We start from the raw sequence: 20,882 nt of genomic DNA on the forward strand, positions 1-20,882 counted from the left end.
TACCGATTTCCACCCGGACAACTATATTGGGGGCGTGCCTTTAGCGTTCTCTACAACCTGTCGTCACGTCCGCTTTTCCTCCATACTAACAGCCTGCCATATAATATTTGTGGCTTTTACACACACACACACAAGTGAATGCAAAGCATACTTGGTCAACAGCCATACAGGTCACACTGAGGGTGGCCGTATAAACAACTTTAGCACTGTTGCAAATATGCGAACCCACACCAAACAAGAATGACAAACACATTTCGGTTGAACAGCCGCACCGTAACAAAACAGAACAAATACCCAGAAACCCTTGCAGCACTAACTCTTCCGGGAAACCTCCAGCGAACTGACCAATAATTAACGTTTCATTCATGCATTTTCTCTTGCTACTTTAAGGCTTGAATGTTTGGTTCATTCATTATCCATCCATCCATCCATCATCTTCCGCTTATCCGAGGTCGGGTCGCGGGGGCAACAGCCTAAGCAGGGAAACCCAGACTTCCCTCTCCCCAGCCACTTCGTCTAGCTCTTCCCGGGGGATCCCGAGGCGTTCCCAGGCCAGCCGGGAGACATAGTCTTCCCAACGTGTCCTGGGTCTTCCCCGTGGCCTCCTACCGGTTGGACGTGCCCTAAACACCTCCCTAGGGAGGCGTTCGGGTGGCATCCTGACCAGATGCCCGAACCACAGAAGCTAGCTCTTGGGACGTGGTTCATTCATTATTGTTATTTTATTTTCAAATCTATTATTAGCCTGTGGAAAAAATGTGATATTTACCTCAGAAAATTGCAAATAGAAAAAAAGACATCTCAACCTCAATGTAGGTCTCACTTAGACCTACATTTTGATGATTGGCATCTTTCAGTTAAAATCAACAGGAAGTTGGCAATTACCCCTTCAAAATAAAAGTTTTGTAAAAAGACGTCACCTTTTTCCAGACAAAACTGCTTGTAACTTCTGTTAGGAATGTCGTAGAGACATGAAACAAAGACCTCTATGTTGGTCTGACTAAGACCAGGGCTTCAGTCGCGGGGGCAGCAGCCAAAGCGGAACAGCCTAAGGCGGACCCGACCAACGCTGCTTGCAGTTTTAATTATTATTTGAAACTGGATTTTGCATGTCACTAAAGTTATATAAGCCTTGCTTGTTCAATATTTAATGCAAAACTTGTATGGGTCCCTATTAAAAGGTTAATTTGTTCAACCTTGGCCCGCGGCTTTGTTCAGTTTAAAATTTTGGCCCACTCTGTATTTGAGTTTGACACCCCTGCTCTAGATCAACAGTAGGTCTATCTGTCAATATGACGTTTTTAAAGATTTAAGTTGTATGCTCTTTTTGTCAAAGAAAACCACGTTTTTTTAATGGAAAAAAACACAAAATATGCAATATTTTCACCCAATAAAATTTTTTAAGTAGAATATTTGAGATTATATAATAATTGGAGCCGTAAAAAGGTCGACAACTCATAACACCACTGATTTTAATTCACGATTATTTTTTGTGCAATGACACTTTAAAACAAAACACACTGATCCAAAGGGGTCCTACTCATTAAAGTGTTGAAAAATAAATGATATATTTTTTTTTTACCGTTTACTTTTAACACAATGGTCTCGAGATCAACTTCAGATCTATTCGTCAATTATGCGGTTTTTTTGTAGTTTGTTTTTGTTTGTTCGTTTTAGGCCCTTCTTTGAAAAAAAAAAAAAAACAGCTCAGTTTTTTATATGGCAAACACAAAATATCCAACCTTTGCCCATAAAAATATCTCGAAGTGGAATATTTAATGTGACGTAATTGGAGCCTTGAATGACATTGATTTTGATTCACTTACTATTTTTTTAAAGAAAGAAACAGCCTGCATGGCAGCTTTGTGTTATTAGAGTAAAGATTGGAGTGTCTTAATGAAATTAAACAATGGATGTCCGCTAACTTTTTGCAACTTAATGCCAAAAAAACGGAAATGCTGTTTATCGGTCCTGCTAGACACCGACCTCTATTTAATAATACAACTTTAACATTTGACAACCAAATAATAAAACAAGGTGACTCTGTAAAAAATGTGGGTATTATCTTCGACCCAACTCTCTCCTTTGAGTCACACATTAAAAGCGTTACTAAAACGGCCTTCTTTCATCTCCGTAATATCGCTAAAATTCGCTCCATTTTGTCCACTAAAGACGCCGAGATCATTATCCATGCGTTTGTTACGTCTCGTCTCGATTACTGTAACGTATTATTTTCGGGTCTCCCCATGTCTAGCATTAAAAGATTACAGTTGGTACAAAATGCGGCTGCTAAACTTTTGACAAGAACAAGAAAGTTTGATCACATTACACCTGTACTGGCTCACCTGCACTGGCTTCCTGTGCACTTAAGATGTGACTTTAAGGTTTTACTACTTACGTATAAAATACTACACGGTCTAGCTCCATCCTATCTTGCCAATTGTATTGTACCATATGTCCCGGCAAGAAATCTGCGTTCAAAAGACTCCGGCTTATTAGTGATTCCCAAAGCCCAAAAAAAGTCTGCGGGCTATAGAGCGTTTTCCGTTCGGGCTCCAGTACTCTGGAATGCCCTCCCGGTAACAGTTCGAGATGCTACCTCAGTAGAAGCATTTAAGTCTCATCTTAAAACTCATCTGTATACTCTAGCCTTTAAATAGACCTCCTTTTTAGACCAGTTGATCTGCCGCTTCTTTTCTTTCTCCTATGTCCCCCCCTCCCTTGTGGAGGGGGTCCGGTCCGATGACCATGGATGAAGTACTGACTGTCCAGAGTCGAGACCCAGGATGGACCGCTCGTCGGGACCCAGGATGGACCGCTCGCCTGTATCGGTTGGGGACATCTCTACGCTGCTGATCCGCTTGAGATGGTTTCCTGTGGACGGGACTCTCACTGCTGTCTTGGAGCCACTATGGATTGAACTTTCACAGTATCATGTTAGACCCGCTCGACATCCATTGCTTTCGGTCCCCTAGAGGGGGGGGGTTGCCCACATCTGAGGTCCTCTCCAAGGTTTCTCATAGTCAGCATTGTCACTGGCGTCCCACTGGATGTGAATTCTCCCTGCCCACTGGGTGTGAGTTTTCCTTGCCCTTTTGTGGGTTCTTCCGAGGATGTTGTAGTCGTAATGATTTGTGCAGTCCTTTGAGACATTTGTGATTTGGGGCTATATAAATAAACATTGATTGATTGATTGATTGAAGATTGCAAAAATGTTTCTGTTGCATTTTACATGATTTGCTCTTTTATACCACTTTTTATGTTTTAATTTTTTTCCATAGTATTTTTAAAATGTGCCGTGGGGGCCGTTAAAAAATGACCTGCGGGCCGCACTTTGGACACCCCTGACTTAAGGGATATTACCGTGAATATGCGATATGGCCTAAAATCTATATGGTGATGTACAAAACCCAAAACCAGGGAAGTTGGCACGTTGTGTATATTGTAAAAAAAAAACAGAATACAGTGATTTGCAAATCCTTTTCAACTTATATTCAATTCAATCAATGTTTATTTATATAGCCCCAAATCACAAATGTCTCAAAGGACTGCACAAACCATTACGACTACGACATCCTCGGAAGAACCCACAAAAGGGCAAGGAAAACTCACACCCAGTGGGCAGGGAGAATTCACATCCAGTGGGACGCCAGTGACAATGCTGACTATGAGAAACCTTGGAGAGGACCTCAGATGTGGGCAAATAAGATTTTCTTATTTAAACGGGGATAGCAAGTCCATTCTATGTGTCATACTTGATCATTTCGCGATATTGCCATATTTTTGCTGAAAGGATTTAGTAGAGAACATCGACGGTAAAGTTTGCAACTTTTGGTCGCTAATAAAAAAAGCCTCGCCTTTACCGGAATTAGCAGACGATGTGCGTGTGACGTCACCAGTGTGAGGGCTCCTCACATCCTCATATTGTTCATAATCATAGCCACCAGCATTAAGAGCTATTCGGACCGAGAAAGCGACAATTTCCCCATTAATTTGAGCGAGGATGAAAGGTTCGTGGATGAGGAAAGTTAGAGTGAGACACTAAAAAAAAGAAGGGAAAAAAAAGAAAACGCGACGGCTCCGGGCAGCGGAAGTAGTAGCGTTTCAGATGTAATTAGACACATTTGCTGGAATAATTCTGCTCATTGTGTTAATAGTATTTTAGTGAGATTAGATGAGTAAAGTCATACCTGAAAGTCGGATGGCTGCGGTGAACGCTAGTGTCTCAGAGAGAAGGAGATGAGGAGCCAACATCACAGCTGCCTGTTTGTCAGCTACAGGAGAAGGTCCCATAATCCACTGAAGTCCCCGGTAAGAGCCGACAAATTTCCCATCGTAGAGAAAAATGTTCGCTTGACCGCCGCTCTGTGTTAAAGCTTCACAACAAAAACAAAGAAACACCGGCTGTGACTCGGTGCTAAAGGCAGCTGCAATCCACCGCTTTCCACCAACAGAATTCAATCAGTCAATCAATGTTTATTTATATAGCCCCAAATCACAAATGTCTCAAAGGACTGCACAAATCATTACGACTACAACATCCTCGGAAGAACCCACAAAAGGGCAAGGAAAACTCACACCCAGTGGGCAGGGAGAATTCACATCCAGTGGGACGCCAGTGACAATGCTGACTATGAGAAACCTTGGAGAGGACCTCAGATGTGGGCAACCCCACCCCCCCTCTAGGGGACCGAAAGCAATGGATGTCGAGCGGGTCTAACATGATACTGTGAAAGTTCAATCCATAGTGGCTCCAACACAGCCGCGAGAGTTCAGTTCAAAGCGGATCCAAGACAGCAGCGAGAGTCCCGTCCACAGGAGACCATCTCAAGCGGATCAGCAGCGTAGAGATGTCCCCAACCGATACAGGCGAGCGGTCCATCCTGGGTCTCGACTCTGGACAGCCAGTACTTCATCCATGGTCATCGGACCGGACCCCCTCCACAAGGGAGGGGGGGGGGGACATAGGAGAAAGAAAAGAAGCGGCAGATCAACTGGTCTAAAAAGGAGGTCTATTTAAAGGCTAGAGTATACAGATTAGTTTAAAAAAAAATTAATCGACTGCAAAGACAAGATATTTAATGTTCGAATTGAGAAACGTATATTATTTTTTTTGCAAATAATCATTAAGTTAGAATTGAATGGCAGCAACATGTTGCAAAAAAGGGGCATTTACATTTTTTTTGCCATAGTATTTTTAAAATGTGCCGTTAAAAAATGACCTGCGGGCCACACTTTCGCTAAAAAAAATAAAATAAATAAATAAATCATCTGTCTGTTGTTGTGGTGCACGTCAGAGTGGGGAGAGATGCAGAACATCACCACCACCAAGGAGCAGGTGGAGCTAAGAGGCTTGGAGAAGTTCACCAACTACAGCATCCAGGTTCTGGCCTACACTCAGGCGGGCGATGGCGTGCGCAGCAAAGTCCTGTATCTCCAGACCCGAGAAGACTGTAAGTCCACACCTTGATTTTATCTTCGAGGTTTTATCTTCTTTTTTTTAATATCTCAATATTTTTAGGCCATGTCACGATACACCATATATATCTCCATATTTTGCCTTGGCCTAGAATGAACACTTGATGAATATAAACACAGCAGTATGATGATTCTGTGTGCCTACATTAAAACATTTTTCTTCATACTGCATTAATATATGCTACTTTTAAGCTTTTATGCAGAGAGGGAAATCACAACTAAGCCAATTGACCAAAACTATATTTATTAAACAGTGGCACAAACATTCATCTAATTTGCAAAACAAAGCAAAGCTTGTCAGAGACATTTTAAAACAAGCTGTGAGTGCACTTTTGTGCATGATGTCACTAAGAGAACATATCAATATTTGTGGCTTTTACACACACACACACAAGTGAATGCCATGCATACTCGGTCAACAGCCATACAGGTCACACTGAGGGTGGCCGTATAAACAACTTTAGCACTGTTGCAAATATGCGAACCCACACCAAACAAGAATGACAAACACATTTCGGTTGAACAGCCGCACCGTAACAAAACAGAACAAATACCCATAAACCCTTGCAGCACTAACTCTTCCGGGAAACTTCCAGCGAACTGACCAATAAGTAACGTTTCATTCATGCATTTTCTCTTGCTACTTTAAGGCTTGAATGTTTGGTTCATTCATTATCCATCCATCCATCCATCATCTTCCGCTTATCCGAGGTCGGGTCGCGGGGGCAACGGCCTAAGCAGGGAAACCCAGACTTCCCTCTCACCAGCCACTTCGTCTAGCTCTTCCCGGGGGATCCCGAGGCGTTCCCAGGCCAGCCGGGAGACATAGTCTTCCCAACGTGTCCTGGGTCTTCCCCGTGGCCTCCTACCGGTTGGACGTGCCCTAAACACCTCCCTAGGGAGGCGTTCGGGTGGCATCCTGACCAGATGCCCGAACCACAGAAGCTAGCTCTTGGGACGTGGTTCATTCATTATTGTTATTTTATTTTCAAATGTATTATTAGCCTGTGGAAAAAATGTGATATTTTGAATTAAAGTGCACTTTTTGTACAGAACGCCACTACAATGGTTAAAAACAAACAAAAGTTCACTTTTGTGCATGATGTCACACAAGATGTTTGAACAACTGTCAAATAAAAAAGAGCTGCATAATAGGAAATCAAATAGTGTATGTCCTTCGCTATGTGGTAGGTTCTTGCTGTTGTTGACTTTTTTTTTCATACGGTGTTGCTGTGGAAATGGTTGCTTCGGCATTTTGTAGGTGGGGCACCGACCAGAGATGTTGACATGCGGAGTTTCAAGCACTCTTCATTGTCTAGCGCAGGGGTCTGGAGCCCCATGCAGCTCTTTCATGCCTCCAGCCTGGCTCCCTTTGGCTTTTAAAAATCCATCCATCCATCTATTTCCTACCGCTTATTCTGGCGCCTATCTCAGCTGCATTCGGGCGGAAGGCGGGGTACACCCTGGACAAGTCGCCACCTCATCGCAGGGCCAACACAGATAGACAGACAACATTCACACACTAGGGCCAATTTAGTGTTGCCAATCAACCTATCCCCAGGTGCATGTCTTTGGAAGTGGGAGGAAGCCGGAGTACCCGGAGGGAACCCACGCAGTCACGGGGAGAACATGCAAACTCCACACAGAAAGATCCCGAGCCTGGATTTGAACCCAGGACTGTAGGACCTTCGTATTGTGAGGCAGACGCACTAACCCCTCTGCCACCGTGAAGCCCCGGCTTTTAAAAAATGTAAATAAATAATGGCTATTTAATTTTAATTGATTTGATTTCAACACTAAATTGGCCCTAGTGTGTGAATGTTGTTTGTCTATCTGTGTTGGCCCTGCGATGAGGTGGCGACTTGTCCAGGGTGTACCTCGCCTTCCGCCCGATTGTAGCTGAGATAGGCGCCAGCGCCCCCCCGCGACCCCGAAAGGGAATAAGCGGTAGAAGACGGATGGATGGATAGTTAGTCTATTGTAGCCGTTTTTATTTTACGGTTTGTGATCTTGTAATATTTTGTCTATGGAAATGTACTTAACACCCCAGATGCGTCATCTTTTCCTGGCAAGCAATTGCATTGTTTTTAGTGGTCAACCCCCAGTAAATGAGCAATGGACAAATCCGAAAGAGGAACATTTCTGATGAAAAAAAAAAAGTTTAATGCTACATCTTTTATATATCTACATCTTTTTAATAAGGCACTACCCGAGGGTCCCTGGTTCAAATCCCACCTAGTACCAACCTCGTCACGTCCGTTGTGTCCTGAGCAAGACACTTCACCCTTGCTCCTGATGGGTGCTGGTTGGCGCCTTGCATGGCAGCTCCCTCCATCAGTGTGTGAATGTGTGTGTGAATGGGTAAATGTGGAAGTAGTGTCAAAGTGCTTTGAGTACCTTGAAGGTAGAAAAGCGCTATACAAGTACAACCCATTTATTTATTATTTATTATCTTTTGCGTTTACTGTTGACGAGGTTAATATGTGGGGAGAAAATAGCAAACAACAAAAAAAAATCCATCCATCCATTTTCTACCGCTTATTCCCAATGGGAGCGGCTAACGGTCTTGCGAACATCCAATGGTGTTCATCCTGATGACAAATATAAGAACGTGCTGTGAAGCCATTGCCTTAGACACCTTCAACAACATGTACAAACTGTTTGCCTGTCCAGCAACATGTTGTGTGCAGCTTCCACAATTACACGTACAAGATTGAAAGGCATACTGGGTGATACAGAGTACACTGATGGTTGTGTTGTAAACAATTTTAACACTCTTACTAGTATGCGCCACGCTGTGAAGCCACACCAAACAGGAATGACAAACACATTTCTGGAGAACATCCTCACAGTAACACAACATAAACGCAACACAACAATTACCCAGAATCCTTTGCATCCGTGAGACATCCTGAATATATTTCACACCCCCGCGCCTCTAACCACGCCTACCTTACCGACGCACGGGGGGGGCGGGGTTTGCTGCTAGCGGGGTGTATAAAATAGTCAGGAATAGTCATGAATGCAAAGGATTCTGGGTATTTGTTGTGTTGTGTTTATGTTGTGTTACTGGGAGGATGTTCTCCCAAAATGTGTTTGTCATTCTTATTTGGTGTGGCTTCACAGCGAGGCGCATATTACTAAGAGTGTTAAAATTGTTTATATCACAACCATTAGTGTACTCTGTGTCACCCAGTATGCCTTGCAGTCGTGTGCGTGTTGGCGCGGAAGCCACACACAACATGTTGCTGGACTGACAAGCAGATCGTACATGTTATAGTAGGCGACAAAGTCAATGGCTTCATAGCATGCCCTAATACTTATTAACTGGGTGACTGCCGGCAGTCACTCTAGAGCAGGGGTGCCCACACTTTTTCTGCAGGCGAGCTACTTTTCAATTGACCAACTCGAGGAGATCTACCTCATTTATATATATCATTTATATTTATTTATTTATGAAAGAGACATTTTTGTAAACAAGTTAAATGTGTTTAATGATAATACAAGCATGTGTAACACATATAGATGTCTTTCTTTCACAAAGACAAGAATATAAGTTGGTGTATTACCTGATTCTGATGACTTGCATTGATTGGAATCAGACAGTAATGATGATAACGCCCACATTTTCAAATGGAGGAGTAAAAAAGTTGTCCTTTCTGTACAATACCACATGAAAGTGGTTGGTTTTTGGCATCTAATTCATCCAGCTTCCATACACTTTACAAGAAAAACATTGGCGGCAAATTCCGTAGCTTGCTTGATTGACATTCACGGCACCCGAGGGTCTTGTGAGATGACGCTGGCTGCTGCCAGTTCATTATTATGAAAAAATGACAGAGAGGAAGGCGAGAAACACTTTTTATTTCAACAGACTTTCGCGCCGTCCCTTCCGTCAAAACTCTAAAGGCCGACTGCACATTTCCTATCTTCACAATAAAAGCCCTGCTTCATGCTGCCTGCGCTAACAAAATAAGAGTCTCGGAAAGCTGGCGTGCACAAGTGATGTGCACGCCAGCTTTCTGAGGGATCGCTTGTGCACGCCAGTTTTCCGAGACTCTGTATTTAGTTAGCGCGGGCAGCATGAAGCAGGGCTTTTATTGTGAAGATAGGAAATGTGCAGTCGGCCTTTAGAGTTTTGACGGAAGGTACGGCGCGAGAGTCTGTTGAAATAAAAAGTGTTTCCCGCCTTCCTCTCGGTCATATTTTCATAATAATGCTCTTGCAGCAGCCAGCGTCATCTCACAAGACCCTCCGGTACCGTGAATGTCATTTAAGTGACGTCTTGGTGAAGATTGATGATCACTCATTTTTAGGTCTATTTTTTTTAAAAGCCTGGCTGGAGATCGACTGACACACCCCCCGCGGTCGACTGGTAGCTCGCGATCGACGTAATGGGCACCCCTGCTCTAGAGAATGTTTGCGTCTCCTATTGTCTTCTTCGCTTTGTGACACGGGTCCTAAATGGCTCTTTGAATGGTAAAGGAGACCGATCCCAGAACCATGTATATCAAATATTTCCGAATGGTTCAACCACCGTGGGCTTCACGGTGGCAGAGGGGTTAGTGCGTCTGCCTCACAATACGAAGTTCCTGCAGTCCTGGGTTCAAATCCAGGCTCGGGATCTTTCTGTGTGGAGTTTGCATGTTCTCCCCGTGAATGCGTGGGTTCCCTCCGGGTACTCCGGCTTCCTCCCACTTCCAAAGACATGCACCTGGGGATAGGTTGATTGGCAACACTAAATTGGCCCTAGTGTGTGAATGTGAGTGTGAATGTTGTCTGTCTATCTGTGTTGGCCCTGCGATGAGGTGGCGACTTGTCCAGGGTGTACCCTGCCTTCCGCCCGATTGTAGCTGAGATAGGCGCCAGCGCCCCCAGCGACCCCGAAAGGGAATAAGCGGTAGAAAATGGATGGATGGATGGGTTCAACCGCCACCCACCCGAATCTAATTAAAATAATTTTTTTCGTCATGTCACCAGCCCGACCCGCGGCGGATAAGACCGCGCATCTCTAGCGCATGCTTACTTTTACCGCATGCCTTTGGTAAGCTCCGGAGTGAGAAGAGGTTTTAAATTAATTAGCGCCCAATTAGCGGCAATTCAAGGAAATACGGTACTCGAATATCACGATATAGTCATTTTCTGTATCGCACAGAGACAAACCCGCGATATATCGAGTATATCGATGTATCGTTCGGCCCTACTTCAAACAATAATGGATCCACTATAGTCATTTTCCACGGGGTTTCAGCTGCAGTGTGGGAGGCTCGGCGGTGCTGTGGTTAGGGGGTCTTTGTAAGGATGTGGTAGCTGATTAAAACCTCTTTGTGCTCTGATGTGCCATTACCAGTGCTAATGAGAATTAAGAAGCCAAAAAGTCTGCGTGTGCGTGTGTTCCACAAGCCTAAGGGTGTAGATCTGTGGGTGTGGGGGGGGGGTTTAAGTGTGTGTTCGTATGAGTGCGTTAGTGGGAAACCGGGCTATTGTTTGCGTGCAAGTCTCGGCGTACAAGAGAGGGATTAATTCTTCCTGGCTTAGAGAGAATTAATTTTCTGCTTACACCGGTGGGTTGTGGATTACATCCGGATCCGCCTCTCCGCTCTCTCCCTGAGGGCTCCAGCAAGGGAAGAGGCAGACTGGCAGGGTGTTTTGTTTTTTTTTAGTTTTGTTTTTTTAAAGAGATGTCATGTCTTTATTCTTTCTCCCTATCGCCGTTCTTTGTAGCAGCGCGAGCTCCTTAACGATGCGTGCATGCAAGTGTTCGGCCGTGGCTGTTCGACCTCCTCGCATACGTTCAAGATTATCCGTCTGATCCCTCCGCCCTCGGTTGTACGTGCGGCATATGGGGGAGTGTTTTAACGGCGGAGATGTGCAAACAGAGCGGTTGTTGACTTTGTCGCTGCAGAGGCTTGAAATGGCAATGATTCATGACTTAGCCCTGCCAGGACCTTCTGACTATATGTGCACACTGTAAGTGTGTTTATATTGCCGTACTCCTTAGAGTGCTCCGGGTACTTTATGCTACCACTTTCAGCCCTCACATCTGGTCTCCAAAGACAAATAATTGTACAAACCTCGTTTCCATATGAGTTGGGAAATTGTGTTAAATGTAAATATAAACGGAATACAATGATTCTTTTCAACCCCCCATATTCAATTGAATACACTACAAAAACAAAAAACTCATATTTTTTGCAAATAATAATTAACTTAGAATTTCATGGCTGCAACACGTGCCAAAGTAGTTGGGAAAGGGCATGTTCGCCACTGTGTTACATCACCTTTTCTTTTAACAACACTCAATAAATGTTTGGGAACTGAGGAAACTAATTGTTGAAGCTTTGAAAGTGGAATTCTTTCCCATTCTTGTTTTATGTAGAGCAGGGGTGCCCATTACGTCGATCGCGAGCTACCAGTCGACCGCGGGGGGTGTGTCAGTCCATCTCCAGCCAGGCTTTTAAAAAAAATAGACCTAAAAATGAGTGATCGACAATTTTCACCAAGACGTCACTTAAATGACATTCACGGTACCGGAGGGTCTTGTGAGATGACGCTGGCTGCTGCAAGATCATTATTATGAAAATATGACCGAGAGGAAGGCGAGAAACACTTTTTATTTCAACAGACTCTCGCGCCGTACCTTCCGTCAAAACTCTAAAGGCCGACTGCACATTTCCTATCTTCACAATAAAAGCCCTGCTTCATGCTGCCTGCGCTAACTAAATACAGAGTCTCGGAAAACTGGCGTGCACAAGCGATCCCTCAGAAAGCTGGCGTGCACATCGATTGTGCACGCCAGCTTTCCGAGACTCTTATTTTGTTAGCGCAGGCAGCATGAAGCAGGGCTTTTATTGTGAAGATAGGAAATGTGCAGTCGGCCTTTAGAGTTTTGACGGAAGGGGCGGCTTGAAAGTCTGTTGAAATAAAAAGTGTTTCTCGCCTTCCTCTCTGTCATTTTTTCATAATAATGAACTGGCAGCAGCCAGCGTCATCTCACAAGACCCTCGGGTGCCGTGAATGTCAATCAAGCAAGCTACGGAATTTGCCGCCAATGTTTTTCTTGTAAAGTGTATGGAAGCTGGATGAATTAGATGCCAAAAACCAACCACTTTCATGTGGTATTGTACAGAAAGGACAACTTTTTTTCTCCTCCATTTGAAAATGTGGGCGTTATCATCATTACTGTCTGATTCCAATCAATGCAAGTCATCAGAATCAGGTAATACACCAACTTATATTCTTGTCTTTGTGAAAGAAAGACATCTATATGTGTTACACATGCTTGTATTATCATTAAACACATTTAACTTGTTTACAAAAATGTCTCTTTCATAAATAAATAAATATAAATGATATATATAAATGAGGTAGATCCCCTCGAGTTGGTCAATTGAAAAGTAGCTCGCCTGCAGAAAAAGTGTGGTCACCCCTGATGTAGAGCTTCAGTCGTTCTGTCATGATCCACTGCCCGGACCATGTCATATACTGGTTTTGTTTTGTTTTTGTATCACATCTTGTCAGTGTTTGACTTCCTTAGTTCCTATTTGTTCGTTTACCATAGTAACTGTCCTAGTTTCTGTTCCATGCAACAGGTGACGACGCTGATTCCCGACTGTGGTAAAACTATTTTTGTTCTCTAGCTCCCATGCTAGCTCTTTGTTTTGCCTGTTTATGCTTAGTGCGACTTTTTCTGTTCTTATTCTGTTTTTTGGTGTTAATAAATCATAATTTCTTACCTTGACGCTGTGTCCAAGTCCGACTGCATAATTGAGAGAACGAACCTGCACCACGATGCCAGCGAACCGTCACACGTTCAACAGTCCGGGGTCTCCGCTGTCGTATTTTACGCTTCATAATGCGCCACACATTTTTGATGTGAGACATGTCTGGTCTGCAGGCGGGCCAGGAAAGTACCCGCACTCTTTTTTTACAAAGCCACGCTGTTGTAACACGTGCTGAATGTGGCTTGGCATTGTCTTGCTGAAATAAGCAGGGGCGTCCATGAAAAAGACAGCGCTTAAATGGCAGCATATGTTATTCCAAAACCTGTATGTACCTTTCAGCATTAATGGTGCCTTCACAGATGTGTAAGTTACCCATGCCTTGGGCACTAATGCACCCCCATACCATCACAGATGTGTAAGTTACCCATGCCTTGGGCACTAATGCACCCCCATACCATCACAGATGTGTAAGTTACACATGGCTTGGGCACTAATACACCCCCATACCATCACAGATGTGTAAGTTACCCATGCCTTGGGCACTAATACACCCCCATACCATCACAGATGTGTAAGTTACACATGCCTTGGGCACTAATACACCCCCATACCATCACAGATGTGTAAGTTACCCATGCCTTGGGCACTAATACACCCCCATACCATCACAGATGTGTAAGTTACCCATGACTTGGGCACTAATACACCCCCATACCATCACAGATGTGTAAGTTACCCATGCCTTGGGCACTAATACACCCCCATACCATCACAGATGTGTAAGTTACCCATGCCTTGGGCACTAATACACCCCCATACCATCACAGATGTGTAAGTTACCCATGCCTTGGGCACTAATACACCCCCATACCATCACAGATGTGTAAGTTACCCATGCCTTGGGCACTAATACACCCCCATACCATCACAGATGTGTAAGTTACCCATGACTTGGGCACTAATACACCCCCATACCATCACAGATGTGTAAGTTACCCATGCCTTGGGCACTAATGCACCCCCATACCATCACACATGTCTAAGTTACCCATGTCTTGGGCACTAATACACCCCCATACCATCACAGATGTGTAAGTTACCCATGCCTTGGGCACTAATACACCCCCATACCATCACAGATGTGTAAGTTACCCATGTCTTGGGCACTAATACACCCCCATACCATCACAGATGTGTAAGTTACCCATGCCTTGGGCACTAATACACCCCCATACCATCACAGATGTGTAAGTTACCCATGTCTTGGGCACTAATACACCCCCATACCATCACAGATGTGTAAGTTACCCATGCCTTGGGCACTAATACACCCCCATACCATCACAGATGTGTAAATTACCCATGCCTTGGGCACTAATACACCCCCATACCATCACAGATGTGTAAGTTACCCATGCCTTGGGCACTAATACACCCCCATACCATCACAGATGTGTAAGTTACCCATGCCTTGGGCACTAATACACCCCCATACCATCACAGATGTGTAAGTTACCCATGCCTTGGGCACTAATACACCCCCATACCATCACACATGCTGGCTTTTCAACTTTGCGTCGATAACAGTCTGGATGGTTCGCTTCCCCTTTGGTCCGGATGACACGGCGTCGAATATTTCCAAAAACAATTTGAAATGTGGACTCGTCAGACCACAGAACACTTTTTAACCTACTCAGTGGCCTATTGTTTGGAGTGTCCGCCCTGAGATCGGTAAGTCGTGAGTTCAAATCCCGGCCGAGTCATACCAAAGACTATAAAAATGGGACCCATTACCTCCCTGCTTGGCACTCAGCATTAAGGTTTGAAATTAGGGGTTAAATCACCATAAATGATTCCCGAGCGCAGCACCCCTGCTGCCCACTGATCCCCTCACCTCCCAGGGGGTGATCAAGGGTGATGGGTCCAATGCAGAGAATAATTTCGCCACATCTAGTATGTGATGTGACAATCATTGGTACTTTAACTTTTCCACTTTGCATCATTCCATCTTAGATGATCTCGGGCCCAAAGAATCCGGCTGCGATTCTGGATGTTGTTGATAAATGGCTTTCGCTTTGCATGGTAGAGCTTTAACTTGCACTTACAGATGTAGCGACAAACTGTATTTAGTGACAGTGTTTTTTTTTTTAAGTGTTCCTGAGCCCATGTGGTGATATCCTTTAGAGATTGATGTCTGTTTTTGATACAGTGCCGTCTGAGGGATCGAAGGTCACGGTCATTCAATGTTGATTTCTCCAGATTCTCTGAACCTTTTGATGAAATTATGGAGCGTAGATGTTGAAATCCCTAAATTTCTTGCAATTGCAACTTTGAGAAACGTTGTTCTTAAACTGTTTGACTATTTGGTCTCAAGGTTGGCAAGTACAGTTTGCTCTAATGAAAAGCAGGTGTGCTAACAAAGGCAGGTGAACAAATCCAGTCGCCATGGTGACAAAAACAAACAAGGAAGTGCACACACAAACCCAGCACCGGAAGAGTCCAAAACAATCAAAAAAGCAAATAATGTATGATCATAACACTTTGGTGTCTAAAAAAAAATGCTATTTAAATTGTAATCCATCATTAATATAAGTATTATTATTATTAGTAGTAGTAGTATTGGATTGGGCCTCCAAATAGGGTCGGGTCTGCGTCTCAAGCCAAAAAAATCAGATCTGAGTCCACAAATTTCGATTGGGCGAGGCTTCCTGCCTTAGTGAAAATGGTCAAAGCTCCACCCCCTGCGGCAGGTACACGGCTCATTTTAATGCTCTTCCCCTGAAATGATTCAGCTGTAAAATGTATCAAAATATGGTAATTGCAATGTCAAGTTGACTAAGATAGGAATCTAAGGGTACTGAATGTGATTCAATGCCCAACGGCAGACTTTTAGAGTGCACCTTTCCTTCTTTCCTGTGCTGACACTGCACGCCCTTTTCTCTCTACGATGCAGACCCCGGCCCCCCAGCCGGCATCAAGGCTGTGCCCTCCTCTGCCAGCAGTGTCGTGGTGTCCTGGTTACCCCCTCATAAACCCAACGGAATCATCCGCAAGTACACCATCTACTGCTCCAGCCCCGGATCGGGCCAACCGGTGAGTTCGTGAAAGTCGGGGGCCGCGTTATTTGGAAGTGAACGAAAAGGAAGGGGAAAGAAATTGTATGAAGGAGGCATGCACTCCCGCACTTTTGCTGCAGTCTCAGCACGACGTGTGTGTGAAATTAGCTCCACTCGTACCGCAGTGTGTGTGTGTGTGTGTGTGTAAGCTCACCCTCCTGCCTTATTTGCATATCTGCGTCTCATCACGTTGCCAGGACAACCTCCTCTGTTCATCAGGCAAGGCAGGAAAAAAAAACAAAAAAAAAAAACACATGCACTCGCATCCAAAGACCCTCCATCTATCCATGCAATTTTCTTTCTATCCATCCGTCCGTCCATCTCGCCATCCATCCATCTGAAGCCCACATGCAGAGTTGAGGATGATTACTATGTAAATGAGTGCAGAGAAGGAGACAAGGAAGGATGTGGGGGAGGGGGGGGGGGGGGGGTTGCATACACCACACACGGGGACTACTTTTGTTCTTCTTTTCATTATCTTGCTCCATTGTTCCCTTGATCGCAGCTATCTCCACGCCTAAGGAATATTTTAATATCCGTTTCACTCCCACCCCCTTTCCTCACTTGCCTTGACTGCTACACGTGTACGGGAGTTTATCCGTCCATTCATGACTCCCACCGTACCTACAGTAGCTACTTCCACCTGGGTTTGTGTTTAGAGGCGAATGCACACAGAGGAGAGTCATTGAAATAAATGTGAGGGGAGGGAACCACCGGCGAATGGATGCAGGCAAGAAACATGAATGAAGTATCCTTCAAGCTATACATACACTTAGGTAAAACGGAATCCATCCTATTTGGGTCCAACATCAACCTTACTCTAGCCTTTAAATAGACCTCCTTTTTAGACCAGTTGATCTGCCGCTTCTTTTCTTTCTCCTATGTCCCCCCCTCCCTTGTGGAGGGGGTCCGGTCCGATGACCATGGATGAAGTACTGACTGTCCAGAGTCGAGACCCAGGATGGACCGCTCGTCGGGACCCAGGATGGACCGCTCGCCTGTATCGGTTGGGGACATCTCTACGCTGCTGATCCGCTTGAGATGGTTTCCTGTGGACGGGACTCTCACTGCTGTCTTGGAGCCACTATGGATTGAACTTTCACAGTATCATGTTAGACCCGCTCGACATCCATTGCTTTCGGTCCCCTAGAGGGGGGGGGTTGCCCACATCTGAGGTCCTCTCCAAGGTTTCTCATAGTCAGCATTGTCACTGGCGTCCCACTGGGTGTGAATTCTCCCTGCCCACTGGGTGTGAGTTTTCCTTGCCCTTTTGTGGGTTCTTCCGAGGATGTTGTAGTCGTAATGATTTGTGCAGTCCTTTGAGACATTTGTGATTTGGGGCTATATAAATAAACATTGATTGATTGATTGAAAGTCAGTGACTTCTCTATAAAAGTGGGTGACATTCTGGAGGCTAATCTTTCCTGTGATAAAATGGCAACCAAGGTAAATCAAAAAGGTCAACCAAAGAACGAGATTCCTCTACAGCAGGGGCGCTCACACTTTTTCTGCAGGCGAGCTACTTTTCAATTGACCGAGTCGAGGAGATCGACCTCATTCCTATTTATAATTTATATTTATTTATTTATGAAAGAGACATTTTTGTTAACAAGTTAACGGTGTTTAATGATAATACAAGCATGTTTATCAATCAATCAATCAATCAATGTTTACTTATATAGCCCTAAATCACTAGTGTCTCAAAGGGCTGCACAAACCACCACGACATCCTCGGTAGGCCCACATAAGGGCAAGGAAAACTCACACCCAGTGGGACGTCGGTGACAATAATGACCCAGTGGGACGTCGGTGACAATGATGACTATGAGAACCTTGGAAAGGAGGAAAGCAATGGATGTCGAGCGGGTCTAACATGATACTGTGAAAGTTCAATCCACAATGGATCCAACACAGTCGCGAGAGTCCAGTCCAAAGCGGATCCAACACAGCAGCGAGAGTCCCGTTCACAGCGGAGCCAGCAGGAAACCATCCCAAGCGGAGGCGGATCAGCATCGCAGAGATGTCCCCAGCCGATACACAGGCAAGCAGTACACGGCCACCGGATCGGACCGGACCCCCTCCACAAGGGAGAGTGGGACATAGAAGAAAAAGGAAAGAAACGGCGGATCAACTGGTCTAAAAAGGGAGTCTATTTAAAGGCTAGAGTATACAAATGAGTTTTAAGGTGAGGCTTAAATGCTTCTACTGAGGTGGCATCTCGAACTGTTACCGGGAGGGCATTCCAGAGTACTGGAGCCCGAACGGAAAACGCTCTATAGCCCGCACACATAGATTCCTTTCTTTCATGAAGACAAGAATATAAGTTGGTGTATTACCTGATTCTGATGACTTGCATTGATTGGAATCAGACAGTAATGATGATAACGCCCACATTTTCAAATGGAGGAAAAAAAAAGTCCTCCTTTCTGTCCAATACCACATGAAAGTGGTTGGATTTGGCATCTCATTTGTCCAACTTGCATACTCGTTTTTAAACACTTTGTTATGAGAGTAGCATATGTGTGTGTGGCCCTTTACTGTGCGGGTGGGCAAGCAAGTGAGAAAGCGGTCGCTGAGGGCGGGGGAGAAATACATTGGCATCAAACTCCGTAGCTTGCTAGCTTTCTGAGACTCTTATTTTGTTAGCACAGGCAGGATGAAACAGGTCTTTTATGGTGAAGACAGGAACTGTGCAGTCGCTCTTTAGAGTTTTGACAGTAGGTACGGAGTCTCTAGAAATAAAATGTGTTTCTCTGCGTCCGCCCTGTTAGTGATTTTTTTCTTAAATATGAGCTCGCAGCAGCCAGCGTCATCTCACAAGATCCTCGGGTGCCGAGAATGTCAAACAACTGACGAAAGTGAAGTCTTGGTATGATTGATGATTGCTCATTTTTATGTCTATTTTTTAATGCCTGGTTTGAGATCGACTGACACACCCTCCGAGATCGACCAGTCGATCGCGATCGACGTAATGGGCACCCCTGCTCTACAGAATCTCCTCTCTGGTCAACAAAAGCACCTTGAAAATTCTAGCGGGAACTCTCATTCAACCTTTTTTCAATTACGCTTGCACCCCCTGGTACCCCAGCACCTCTAAAACCCTCAAATCTAGACTCCAAACATCCCAGAACAAGCTAGTCCGGTTACTTTTAGACCTCCACCCCAGATCACACCTCACTCCAACCCACTTCTCCAAAGTGGGCTGGCTCAGGGTGGAGGACAGAGGTAAACAACTTGCAATGAGCCTAGTCTATAAAATCCGCTACAACTCCCTGATACCGAAGTACATGTCAAACTACTTCCGTAACGTAAATGACCGCCATAACCACAACACCAGGGGGAGCTCCACAAACCACGTTAAACCCAGATTCGGATCTAAGAAAGGTCTAAACAAAGGGGTAGGGAACCTATGGCTCTAGAGCCAGATGTGGCTCTTTTGATGACTGCATCTGGCTCTCAGATAAATCTTAGCTGACATTGCTTAACACGATAAGTAATGAATAATTCCGCTGGTAATCACAGTGTCAAAAATAACGTTCAAAATATAAAACATTCTCATGCATTTTAATCCACCCATCCGGTTTCTACCGCACCTGATCAAGAAGTCGCAATAGGGGTAAGAATTATTTTATTTATCGTTGGTTTGCTTCAGAATAATCAATCAATCAATCAATGTTTATTTATATAGCCCCAAATCACAAATGTCTCAAAGGACTGCACAAATCATTACGACTACAACATCCTCGGAAGAACCCACAAAAGGGCAAGGAAAACTCACACCCAGTGGGCAGGGAGAATTCACATTCAGTGGGACGCCAGTGACAATGCTGACTATGAGAAACCTTGGAGAGGACCTCAGATGTGGGCAACCCCCCCCCCTCTAGGGGACCGAAAGCAATGGATGTCGAGCGGGTCCAACATGATACTGTGAAAGTTCAATCCATAGTGGCTCCAAGACAGCAGCGAGAGTCCCGTCCACAGGAAACCATCTGAAGCGGATCAGCAGCGTAGAGATGTCCCCAACCGATACAGGCGAGCGGTCCATCCTGGGTCCCGACGAGCGGTCCATCCTGGGTCTCGACTCTGGACAGTCAGTACTTCATCCATGGTCATCGGACCGGACCCCCTCCACGAGGGAGGGGGGGACATAGGAGAAAGAAAAGAAGCGGCAGATCAACTGGTCTAAAAAGGAGGTCTATTTAAAGGCTAGAGTATACAGATGAGTTTTAAGGTGAGACTTAAATGCTTCTACTGAGGTGGCATCTCGAACTGTTACCGGGAGGGCATTCCAGAGTACTGGAGCCCGAACGGAAAACGCTCTATAGCCCGCAGACTTTTTTTGAGCTCTAGGAATCACTAATAAGCCGGAGTCTTTTGAACGCAGATTTCTTGCCGGGACATACGGTACAATACAATCGGCAAGATATGTTATTAAAACATATAAGAGACTTATTATACTGTAGACATGTTGGTCTTACTTAAAAATGCATGCATATAGTTGTTAAAAACATATATCATATGGCTCTCACAGAAACACTTTTTAAAATATTATGCTTGTATGGCT

The 20,882-nt window shown here is 44.7% G+C and overlaps 1 protein-coding gene across 2 annotated transcripts in view; it reads left to right on the plus strand.

The window, feature by feature from the left end:
- dscaml1 (Down syndrome cell adhesion molecule like 1) overlaps positions 1 to 20,882 on the plus strand; it is a 426,233-nt gene that overhangs the window by 337,939 nt on the left and 67,412 nt on the right. For both annotated transcript variants that reach the window (XM_061878592.1, XM_061878593.1), the window contains exons 20-21: positions 5,298 to 5,453; positions 16,156 to 16,295. In XM_061878592.1, the coding sequence (XP_061734576.1) occupies positions 5,298 to 5,453; positions 16,156 to 16,295 (296 nt within the window). The remainder of the gene's footprint in view (positions 1 to 5,297; positions 5,454 to 16,155; positions 16,296 to 20,882) is intronic.

The sequence above is a fragment of the Nerophis ophidion genome, linkage group LG18 (assembly GCF_033978795.1).
Source record: "Nerophis ophidion isolate RoL-2023_Sa linkage group LG18, RoL_Noph_v1.0, whole genome shotgun sequence".
In the NCBI taxonomy this organism is placed as follows: Eukaryota; Metazoa; Chordata; class Actinopteri; order Syngnathiformes; family Syngnathidae; genus Nerophis; species Nerophis ophidion.